The sequence below is a fragment of the Myxocyprinus asiaticus genome, chromosome 37, assembly GCF_019703515.2.
Source record: "Myxocyprinus asiaticus isolate MX2 ecotype Aquarium Trade chromosome 37, UBuf_Myxa_2, whole genome shotgun sequence".
In the NCBI taxonomy this organism is placed as follows: domain Eukaryota; kingdom Metazoa; phylum Chordata; class Actinopteri; order Cypriniformes; family Catostomidae; genus Myxocyprinus; species Myxocyprinus asiaticus.
The window spans coordinates 34,249,488-34,261,603 of NC_059380.1; the positions used below are offsets into that span (position 1 = coordinate 34,249,488).

The 12,116-nt window shown below is 38.5% G+C and overlaps 2 protein-coding genes across 4 annotated transcripts in view; both read right to left on the reverse strand.

Annotated features, from left to right (window-relative positions):
* Positions 1-389, reverse strand: part of LOC127428184 (sortilin) — a 33,513-nt gene extending 33,124 nt beyond the window's left edge. For all 3 annotated transcript variants that reach the window (XM_051676353.1, XM_051676354.1, XM_051676352.1), the window contains exon 1: positions 13-389. In XM_051676353.1, coding sequence (XP_051532313.1) covers positions 13-267 — 255 coding nt within the window. In that variant the 5' untranslated portion in view covers positions 268-389. The remainder of the gene's footprint in view (positions 1-12) is intronic.
* An 821-nt stretch (positions 390-1,210) lies between these two features.
* Positions 1,211-11,885, reverse strand: LOC127428157 (proteasome subunit alpha type-5). Its single transcript, XM_051676287.1, has 10 exons — positions 11,800-11,885; positions 11,174-11,216; positions 10,828-10,894; positions 10,504-10,630; positions 10,098-10,165; positions 9,868-9,975; positions 3,840-3,898; positions 3,355-3,457; positions 1,922-2,008; positions 1,211-1,556 (listed from the first exon to the last, which is right to left on the reverse strand). The coding sequence occupies exons 2-10, from the start codon at positions 11,200-11,202 to the stop codon at positions 1,479-1,481; spliced, it is 726 nt and encodes a 241-aa protein (XP_051532247.1). The 5' UTR covers positions 11,203-11,216; positions 11,800-11,885; the 3' UTR covers positions 1,211-1,478.
* Between the last annotated feature and the right edge of the window lie 231 nt (positions 11,886-12,116).

The following is a 12,116-nucleotide window of genomic DNA, read 5'->3' on the forward strand; positions in this document are numbered from 1 at the left end:
AATGTGACCTACCGTACGAGTGTTGTTTTCTAATGTGGATTCATAGCCGTGCAATGATTCACATTGATTTTGTGCGGATTCTTCGCTCCTTTTCATCTTCACATGATCCGACTGGTGTAAATCTCTCAAACTGAGCAGATTTCGTGATTTGTGACTCTTTAGAAACATGGTTTGTTCACTTCTCCTGGAGCTGGGTCTCTCTTCAAAGTCCATGGAAAGAGCCACTGAGAATAACGCTACCAAAAAACAGAAGAATATGGTGCTCATGGTTTCCTTTAAATGCGCATAAAATTCCTCTCTCTAAATATCCATAAATAGCAGGTTTATTAGTATTTGTGCAGAACGTGCAATGTTTACGCTCTGACGCATGTCTGTGTTGAAGCCGCTGTACTGCGCACTGCTCAACTCACGGATTGTTCAAGATTAGGAGGGACAGTCCAATCGGAACGCCCCCTTTTTAATACTAATTAGGTCGCGATGACGTTGCTTGGCAAACCTGCCATAGAGAGGGCTTCGCTTATGGATATTAATTAGGCTGTAGTGACGGAGTCTGGTACATTCCAATAGCGAAGCCGTTGTAATTAATATTAATTATATCATGCCAATGTTGCTCAGCAACTGACCAATGGGCAGGGTTTGATTCATAATATTCAAATATAAGCGTTCGCTGTACTAGGATTCGTAAATTTGCGTCCAGAACTGGCTTAACCACGACCACTGCTGTCCAATATACTTTACAGATTGGACGGTCTTGTTACAAATGGCAACAAAGCTACCATGTGAGTGACAAATTTGCAAACCCTAAAAGTGTAACATCAAGAGATCCAACTAAAACGTCCTGGCAAGTTCATGTTTATTACATAACAGCAGTATTTGGTGAAATTAATAAATAAAAAAGGGGGGAATAATATACAGACATTATTGTGATATAATATGTATGATATTACTATGAGGCCTATCATATTGATCACACTCCATTTCGTTTTACAGAAAATGTTAACACATTTTCCATATACTAGAAAAAATGGCATGTCTTATATAATGAAATATTAACACAAAGACAACTTTCCAAGTAGCCAAAAGTTTGAATACACCTTCCCATATTATTGCAATTTTCCACATTTTATAATAATAGTAAAAAATAAATATATAAACACAAGTGGAAGTATTACAACATAGAATAACTTGTGAAACAGAAAATACTCAAATATCACTTTTTTCAACAACTGTTTATTAACGCAGTGGTTTGTAACAAAAAGAACCCCCCCATTTATTTCAATTACAAGATCTGCTGTTCTGTGCTTGTACAGAACCATAGAAAGTTTTGGATTGACAGAGAAAAGAAAGTATAAAGACACCATTCCTGTCTGAACAGTCAAACCGTAGGATGCATCATCCAGAGTATTACATAGGCAATTGATGTGTGATGATTCACACTTTATTGAACATCAGTTGGGTAAGCACAGCTTTGTTCGGCTCTAGATATCCTTAATTACATCCTCAAGTTCTTCTTTTGTGTACATGTGAAAGGTCTTGCCTGGCTCAATTGTGGCAAGCTGGAAGGAAGAGAAAAGGACTATTAAATGTTAGAACTTTTGTCAAGTGAACACTTTTAAAAGGGTAAAATCCTGCATTACATTGTGGCAGATTCATAAAACAACCCAAGTGATGTATTTGATGTATCTGTCTGACATCAAAAAAGTGGCAGAAGTTCTGAATCTGAACAAGTTGTTTTTGGAGATTGTTTTCAACAAAAGGTCTATTGGACTGGGTTGAAAGTTTTGATTTTCTCAAAAATGCAGTATGTTTTCATAGTACAAAAAGCTCTTCTATCTTAAAAGATCAAGGACAATTTGATTCATGACTTTAAATGATATTTTACATGATAAACACCATGTTAGGTGGATCATTTGTGCATTACCTCAATGTTAGTGGCATTCAGCTTCTCCTCCATCACTTGTTTCAAGATAGTGAGAGAAGACTTGATGGCATCCTTTAACGTCATGGACTGCAAAAGATTAACTGAGATTTTATGAATGCTTTGTGGAGAAAGGCAGTGACACCAGTGCTGAACTCTCTGGCATTCAGTGTGACTGGGAATTCTTGAAAGTAATTACATTTGTGGAGAAGTCTTTTGGACACAGGCTGATGTTTATTAGATTGCACAGTCACATGGGTGCCAAGTCTGGTGACTAAAGTTACACTAGTAGAAGCATAATGTCCTGGAATGAGTAAATGGGTGGGGTAGATTTAAAAAAGGGCCTCTTATTGCTTAAGCACGTGGCTTAATTTGCTGCTGTAAGTTTCTTTTAAGAGTGAGCAAAGCACGTTCCTCTGAGAGAACACTCTCTCAAAATAACCTGGCTATGGCACAATAGAAAAGACTCTTAAAGGGATAGTTCACCCAAAAATGAAAATTATCTCATCAACTACTCACCCTCATGCCATCCCAGATGTGTATGACTTTCTTTCTTCAGCAGAACACATACAAAGATTTTAAGAATAATTTCTCATCTCTGAGGGGTCCATGCAATGCAAGTGAATGGTGATCAGATCTTTGTAGCTCCAAAAATCACATAAAGGTAACAGAAGTAATCCACAAGACTCCAGTGGTTAAATCCATATCTTCAGAAGCATATACTATACGTGGGTGTGAACTAGATCAAAATGTGTCCTTTTTTTTTTTTACTCTAAATCTCCACTTTCACTTTTACATGTGAAAGTCACATGTGGTGCCATCTAAAAGTTAAAGTAGAGATTTAGGGTAAAAAGGACTTAAATATTGTTCCGTTTCTCCCGCACTCCTATTATAATGCTTCTGAAGATATGGATTTAAACACTGGAGTCATATGGATTACTTTTGTGTCCTTCATGTTATTTTTTAAAGCTACAAAGGTCTGATCACCATTCACTTGCATTGTATGGACCTACAGAGCAGAGATATTTTTCTAAAAATCTTCGTTTGTGTTCTGCTGAAGAAAGAAAGTCATACACACCTGGGATGGCATGAGAGTGAGTAAATGATGAGAGCATTTAAAATTTTGGGTGAATTATCCCTTTAAACTTAGAAATAAGCGTACTACTATACAACCCCAATTCTGAAAAAGTTGGGACAGTATGGAAAATGCTAATAAAAACAAAAAGGAATGATTTGTAAATTCTATTTACCCTGTGCTATAATGAAAGCACTACAACAACACATTATTTGTTGCAATCAGATGATTCACTCTTTGCACTCTTCCCTTACGCAACCATGCACTTTTAATCCGGGCAGTATGCTGAAATTACAATTTCAACCAACCACATTCACTTAAAGCACAAAGGAGATGAAGATGAAAGGGTGGATGAACGCACCTTGTGATAGACTTCCTGCAGAGAGCTCTGAGCACCCTCGGATGCTGAGCCAATAGCCCTGGCATCACACTGGACAAAAGTGCCTGAAGGGTCCATGTGGTATCTGTCAAAGAGTTCAGTGTGATTTCCACAGTTTATGAACAAAACCAATAAAGAAACCTTTCACATTTGTTAGAATATTTCACATAAGTTATTTTTTTTTACATTGATTTTGTTTTAAGCATGTACATCATAATGGTGACTGGGGCTAATATTCTGCATAACATCTCCCGTTTGAGTTCCATGGAGGAATAGTCAGTCATATGGGTTTGAAACAACATTATGCTGAGTAAATATTTTTGGGATGAATTATCCCTTGAAGCAGAATTAAACTTTTACTAAGCTAAATAAAATCCAGCTATGTAAAAAAATAAATAAATAAAACAGTTGTATCTTAAGGCATTTTTAGGTAGCTAAACATTATAAACTATACAGAGTCTGCTTACAGTTGAGGTCCTTTCTCATCCAAGCCTCCAAAAAGCAGAGCTACACCAAAAGGACGACTCTAAAAAACAAAACAAAAAAATAAAACAAAAGACAACAAGAAGGAAATATTTCAGCCTGTTCTGGTTTTAATCTGAAATTTCAGATAAAACTCTTCTGGAGTGAGCTAAAAAAAAACAACTGGGCGCAGCCAGGAGTGTGTAATAAGTTAAGGATTACAAAATAAAAGTCCCTGGATCCACAAGTCAGGCACATGCGGTACCATTTGAAAGCTTAGTATCTGAACATTTCACAGAACTCCATCACTTTTGCATGTTACCTAAAATAACTATTGATGATTAAATATTACATACACTATATTGCCAAAAGTATTCGCTCATCTGCCTTTAGACGCATATGAACTTAAGTGACATCCCATTCTTAATCCATAGGGTTTAATATGACGTCAGCCCACCCTTTGCAGCTATAACAGCTTCAACTCTTCTGGGAAGGCTTTCCACAAGGTTTAGGAGTGTGTTCATGGGAATTTTTGACCATTCTTCCAGAAGCGCATTTGTGAGGTCAGACACTGATGTTGGACGAGAAGGCCTGGCTTGCAGTCTTCGCTCTAATTCATCCCAAAGGTGCTCTATCGGGTTGAGGTCAGGACTCTGTGCAGGCCAGTCAAGTTCTTCCACACCAAACTCGCTCATCCATGTCTTTATGGACCTTGCTTTGTGCACTGGTGCGCAGTCATGTTGGAACAGGAAGGGGCCATCCCCAAACTGTTCCCACAAAGTTGGGAGCATGGAATTGTCCAAAATCTCTTGGTATGCTGAAGCATTCAGAGTTCCTTTCACTGGAACTAAGGGGCCAAGCCCAGCTCCTGAAAAACAACCCCACACCAGAATCCCCCCTCCACCAAACTTCACAGTTGGCACAATGCAGTCAGACAAGTACCGTTCTCCTGGCAACCGCCAAACCCAGACTCGTCCATCAGATTGCCAGATGGAGAAGCGTGATTCGTCACTCCAGAGAACGCGTCTCCACTGCTCTAGAGTCCAGTGGCGGCATGCTTTACACCACTGAATCCGACGCTTCGCATTACACTTGGTGATGTATGACTTGGATGCAGCTGCTCGGCCATGGAAGCCCATTCCATGAAGCTCTCTACGCACTGTTCTTGAGCTAATCTGAAGGCCACATGAACTCTGGAGGTCTGTAGCGATTGACTCTGCAGAAAGTTGGCGACCTCTGCGCACTATGCGCTCTGTCATTTTACGTGGCCTACCACTTCGTGGCTGAGTTGCTGTCATTCCCAATCGCTTCCACTTTGTTATAATACCACTGACAGTTGACTGTGGAATATTTAGTAGCGAGGAAATTTCACGACTGGACTTGTTGCACAGGTGGCATCCTATCACAGTACCACGCTGGAATTCACTGAGCTCCTGAGAGCGGCCCATTCTTTCACAAATGTTTGTAGAAGCAGTCTGCATGCCTAGGTGCATTTTATACACCTGTGGCCATGGAAGTGATTGGAACACCTGAATTCAATTATTTGGATGGGTGAGCGAATACTTTTGGCAATATAGTGTATCATCACAAAGCTGAGGATCTCAGCTATCCAATGACAGAACTGAGCTTCTGGACAACTCAAAAGCAGAGATGTTCAATTGAACACTGAGGAAGGTCTATGCGCTCTAAATACACTTGTTGTCTATGTACTAGCGCATGTATGAGTGCTCAGCTGTGTTGGTGCGCCCCCTACATTTCAGATCTGTTTAATGTGATGGAAGGTGATACAGGAAAAATTTAATTGCCAAGTACTTGCTGACATCAAGTGGAATGAAATAAGACCTTTTACAGGGAGATAGTGAAAATTAGTTGTGTACCCATCAATCAGCCACCGATCTTTGTCTTAAATCTGTGATCAGCCACTGGAGGGTGAGTTATTGGCAAATAACTAAGCGTTCGCAAATTTACACTTTCAAACATGCTGTAATTTAGATGAATTTGCCGATTTGTTTAAAAATGTGTGTGAATATTAAAGTGCCAATTTTCAAGAGTCATACGGTAGTATTTCTGACTCGCAGCAAACCGCACGGAGAGGACAAAGATCTTTCAAACGGATGTAAAAACTAATTAAACAACAAATAAAGATGCCAATACAAATCTGAGTTTATGTGATGTAACGCGAGTCGTGACAGTCAGACAGTGTGTGGAGCAGTAGAGACAGTTTGAGTAATCATGCACGCTTTCAGTTTCACTTTCCAACATGCACGCTCTCACTCTAGGTGCTCTCAATCTCTCATCAATCACTCATCTAAGCACTAATCCGGGTGGCAGAGGACGAATCTCAGTTGCCTCCATGTCTGAGACCGTCAATCAGCGCATCCTATCATGTGGCTCGTTGAGTGTGTTACCATGGAGACATAGTGCGTGTGGAGGCTTCACGCTATTCTCCGCAGCATCCACGCACAACTCACCATGCGCCCCACCAAGAGCAAGAACCACATTATAGCGACCACGAGGTTACTCGAAGTGACTCTACCCTCCCTAGCAACCGGCCAATTTGGTTGCTTAGGAAACCTGGCTGCAGTCACTCAGCATGCCCTGGATTTGAACTCGCGACTCCAGGGGTGGTAGTCAGCGTCTTTACTCGCTGAGCTACCCAGGCCCCCCTTGTATATAACTTTTACAAGTATAATGTAGCAAATGGTGCTTTAAAAAAAAAAAAAAAGGATCGCAATCGGCTGATCGCAGTGTAAAAAATAAAAATCGATGATCGGTAACAGCCTTAAATTTCTAGAGGAAACAGAACAGGATTTACGTGCTTGCAAACTCAGAAAAAACAATACAACAGTATGAATTATTGGAATCTTTTCTTATAATTTGGAGGGTTTCTGTAAATTGAGAATAACAGGCCACTCTATGTGTGTAAGGTGAGCTTTTAAATTTGTGTGAAATATTGCTTGCAGCAGCCAAAAAATACACCAGAGTTGAAGACGTTAAAGGGTTAGTTCACCCAAAAATGAAAATTCTCTCATCATTTACTCACCCTCATGCCATCCAAGACGTGTATGACTTTCTTTCATCTGCTGAACACAAACAAAGATTGTGAAGAGAATTTCTCAGCTCTGTAGGTCCATACAATGCAAGTGAATGGGTGCCAAAATTTTGAAGCTCCAAAATAAGGGCAAAATAAAAATACTCCAGACCAGTGTTTCCCAACATTTTTTCTGCCAAGGCACACTTTTTAAGACTGAAAAATTCTACGGCACACCACTATCCCACATAGGCTAACCATTGTCAGTATTTTTCCTTTTCAAGAACTTGTCCAAGCTTTCTGTCCGTCTTAGTAGCGTGTTTACTTGTAATGTTTGAAATTCGGCTATGCAAAAAAAAAAAACAAACAAGTCACATAGGTAGGCTACGCTGTGTGAGGTCACAGGTGGCAAGAGCGCTAAATGGGTAATGAAAAAACAAAAATTTGCTTCTTTTCTAATTTGTAGATTTGTTCTTGCAATGCCACAACAAATTACAGGGATGCAAACTCATGACGGGTGAAAAAGGTAAGACAATCACTGGTCCATGAAAATTTTTTCTGGGGATATATTTTTTTTAAGAATAAGCTAAAAGCACCAATTCCAGCCATTTTAGTGATTCAAGTTTATTCAAGTTTACAATTGTACAGAATTAGCTGCAAAATAAAGAGTATTTTGGTGAGGCTTGCTTCTGTTTCACAAATTTGTTCAATTTTATTAATTGATTAGTTCAGTGACCCCTTCTGGAAATGTCACTAGGTGGCGACAAATGAGTGTCTTATGTGCTATGAGTCAGTGAATCATTTTGAGTCATTCATGACCCAAATCTACCAAGAGACTTTATAATGTTTAAGCATTAATAGAACAAAGCAGATCTATAGTCTTCCTTCAGTCTGAGCATGATTTTTCGTCCAAAAAGACAACAATAATAGTCTAATAATAGTGAGTTTCAATAACGTCCTTACCTTCTCCTTTATTAAAACTTGCATGGCTACAAATCTACTGACTTCAATATAAGAATTATAAACACAAAGCAGATCTACGGTATCATTTTCCTACAGCAGCCTATTTAAACTGCTGAGCATGGCTTTTATCAGAAAAGACCACAGTAATAGACAAATAATAATAATTTTAGTTTCAATAAGGTTCTTTTGTCATTGTAAAGCGCATTTCACATGAGCTGAGTTGAGGCGTCAATGCTCCGTTCAATGCCAGCGTCAAGCGCCGCATTGCCCTCCACATGACAAGAGTTGCAGAAAGCATCACAGAGGGGCGAGTTTACGAGTTTGCCACGTAAAAAAGTGGGAGGTGTGCACAAGAAACATTGAAAACATGTATTTGGAAGAGAGAAAAAAAGCTTGCAGTTGCTTTGATGGCAGAAAGTAATAAAAGGACTTGTTTATGTTTAAGTCCAAGTGTTTTCTTGGTGAATTTAAATCAGTTCAATAACTGGGATCTCTGATATTCGTAAACGATAAGGTAATATTTAATTAAAAGAAATGATGAGACATTCAATGTCTCTTCACAAATTTGGACAGTTTTTAAATATTTCTTGTTGGTTAGTACTCTCAAAGACATTATTGGTGAAGCAAAAACGTGTGTGTGAAAAACACTTTGGTGTAAAGTGACGTCACTTCATAGACTTCAATGTATTCTGCAGCGCTGACGCGAGTCATGTGAAAGACCCTTAACGTGTATAAATATCAGTCACTTTTGCACATTAAACATTACTCTTCACAATCACAAAAGTGACCGATTATGGTTTCAAAACAGCAAATTTCTCCAAAAGGTCAGGAGTTTGGATCCATGAAATTATTAATTTTTTTTCATGCATTTATTTATTTTGTGGAATTTGATAATTTTCCACAGCACACCTGACAATCTTCCATGGCACACTAGTGTGCCACGGCACAGTGGTTGGGAAACACTGCTCCAGATGACTCTAGTGGTTAAATCCATATCTTCTGAAGTGATATAATAGGTGTGGGTGAGAAACACATCAATATTTAAGTCTTTTTTTTTTTTAACTATAAATTCTCCTCCCTCCTCAGTCAATGTCCAAATCCACTTTCACTTTCCAATTCTTCTGCTGTTTTTGGTGATTCACATTCATTGTGCATATCGCCCCCTTCTGGGCAGGGAGGAGAATTTACGATAAAAATAACTTTAAAATGTATCTGTTTCTCACCCATATCTATCATATCACTTCTAAAGATATGGATTTAACCACTGGAGTCATATAGATTACATTTATGCTTCCTTTATGTGGATTTTGGTGCTTCAAAATTTTGGCACCGATTCACTCGCATTGTGAGGACCTACAGAGCTGAGTTATTCTTCTAAAAAATTTTATTTCTGTTGAATACATTCGAAGATTTTTAGAAGTATTTCTCAGCTCTTTAGGTCCATACAATGTAAGTGAAAGGGTGTAAGATTTTGAAGCTCCAAAATATACATAAGGGCAAAATAAAAGTACTCCAGATGACTCTGGTGGTTAAATCCATATTTTCTGAAGCAATATGATAGGTGTGGGTGAGAAACAGATCAATATTGAAGTCTTTTTTTTTTTTTTTTTACAATAAATTCTCCTCTCTGCTCAGTCAATTTCCACTTTACTTTCACTTTCTCCCTCTTCTGTTTTTGGTGATTCACATCCTTCTTGCATATTGCCCCCTAAGGGGCAGGAAGGAGAATTTATGACTTAAAAATATATCTGTTTCTCACCAACATCTATCATATCGTGTCTGAACATATGGATTTAACCACTGGAGTCATACGGATTACTTTTATGCTCCCTTTTCTGGATTTTGGAGTTTCACAATTTTGGCACCCATTCACTTGCATTGTGAGGACCTACAGAGCTGAAATATTCTTCTAAATATCTTAATTTGTGTTCTGCAGAAGAAACAAAGTCATACACATCTGGGATGGCATGAGGGTGAGTAAATAATGAGAGAAGTTACATTTTTGAGTGAACTATCCCTTTAAGGCAGACAGGTCTTACCATAGCACCAGGATCAGCATCCTCCTCTCCAAACTGCAGAGCGAGGTTAGAAACAGCCTGCGTTATGCTCTCCACTGTCATCGTCTCATTGTAGGTAAACCAATGGTTCTGCAGAAAACAAAAAAACACAACAGTGCTTAACATATGGTCTATTGAATCTGGAGTGTTTCAAATCTGGAATATTACAACATTACAGTAGTGACACCGTAGACTCTGAAGAAAATTCTCACCTGTGTTTCCACTCTTGCTTTGTCAATAAGTGTTTTAGCATCAGCTATTAAGCCACTCATGGCACAGCCTGTGATAAGAAATGAACACAATCAGTTCTTCACAACTACCTTTATTATCCAGCACCCACCGAGAGCATATTCTCTTAAAGGGGATAGTTCTCACCTTCACTGTGTTCCAAACCCATATGACTTTCTGTCCTCCATGGAACACACAGAGTTGTCATGCAGAATGTTAGCCTCAACCACCCTTTACTTTCCTTATAAGGACAAAATATGCACTCAAAGTGAAAGGTGACTGAAGCTAACATTCTGCCTAATAACTCTTATAGTGTTCGATGGAAGTAAGAAAGTCATACGAGCCAGGAAGTAATATGAGGGTGATTAATGATGATGACAGTTGTGTTACCAATATGCGAATCGATCTCTACAATCTTCTCAATGCTGCTGGGCTCCATCAGAGGAGAAGTTATTCTCTTCTCAACGGCAAGACATACCCCCTCTGATGTCTGAATGCCAATGGCCGTGGAACCCAACTGCAAAGAAAGACAAAGCAAACATTTGCCACAACACTGACATGTTGCAAAATGGGACAGTTAGACATGTAACAATATGCTGCTAATAAATATCACTACATATTAAATACTTTTCTGGTCGATTTGTGTTTGTCTCTGTAGAAAATAAAAAAAAAGACAAATAATTCTACATGTTCTACATGAGAAATAAGGTCTACCTTGATAGCTTCAATGGCATATTCTACTTGAAAAAGTCTTCCTTCTGGAGAGAAAGTGTTTACCCCTCTGAGGATAGAATTTTTTTTAATGTGGTACATTCAAATAAGCAATGACAAAATATTGCACACATTGTAATATGCAGTACAGTTAGTGCAGTTCTTACACTTGCAAACAAAACTGAAAGTGAAAGTTCCACAAGACTGTGAGATTTTACGTTTTGAATTTCTATTGCACCATAAGATGTAAATATCCAAAAAACTACTATCACAAGTAGCCACTGATATCATAAATATCAAATACAAAAAGACATTCAGTAATAAAAATAAAGATCATTCTTCAACTAACCTGTCGTATTCTGATCTTGTCAAGAACATGATGAAAAGCAAATCTGTAAAAAGTAAAAAATAATCATATGAGATATGTAAAAACAGGTTTAAAGATGACTATTAACGTACTAAAGTGGCACAAAACAATAGCTGGCAATGTAAGCGGGGACAAGTTGGAGTTCATAACCAATCAGAGACCGGCACTCTTTCACTGATTGGACGGTACAGAGAAAGAGGGCGCGCTATGATTCGTCTGTCCATTTGATTGGTTGAACCCCCCTTCATTCAATGACAAGGCACGTTATACTTCAACTAAGTCTTCAGACACCACGGAGCTTGTTAAAAATAGCACATCATGAATATTTTTCAAATAAGCCATATTGAAAAACTCTTAAAAGTCTCATAAATCTCATTTTCCCACTAGGTTTTCATATAGTTTATCCGTTGTTTTGATATAAACATGTGCGAACACATACACATGAGTATCTGCCGTTAGCTAACCGGTTTACTACTAAATTAACAATAAACATGGAATTCAAATAACTGTTTACTGTATGCAAAATAGTCTCAGATGTTTGTGTCTACGTCGGTGATATTTACTGCAGCTCGGCACGACATAACAGATATTTGTTATGAATTTCTTACCTTCAGCAGTGGAAGAGTGAGTTCGCTAGTTTCAACAGTACAGGACGTGTTCCGCAAAAATCGTCCGACAAAAACATACCACCGTCAAACATTGGTTCCTACCTTAGAAAACCTTTCCATATTGACCCAGTCATTCAAGTCTGACGAACTGGTTTATTAGTTTATGTTTTCCCATTATTGAAACAAACCCTTTCCTGTAGAAAATAGGCATTATGTGGCATGATGAGCCATCCAAGGTAACAAATAATTTGGCTGAAAATACCAGAATGTGGAGTTCGTGGTTATCATTCATTGGAGTTCATGGGACTGACAATGAA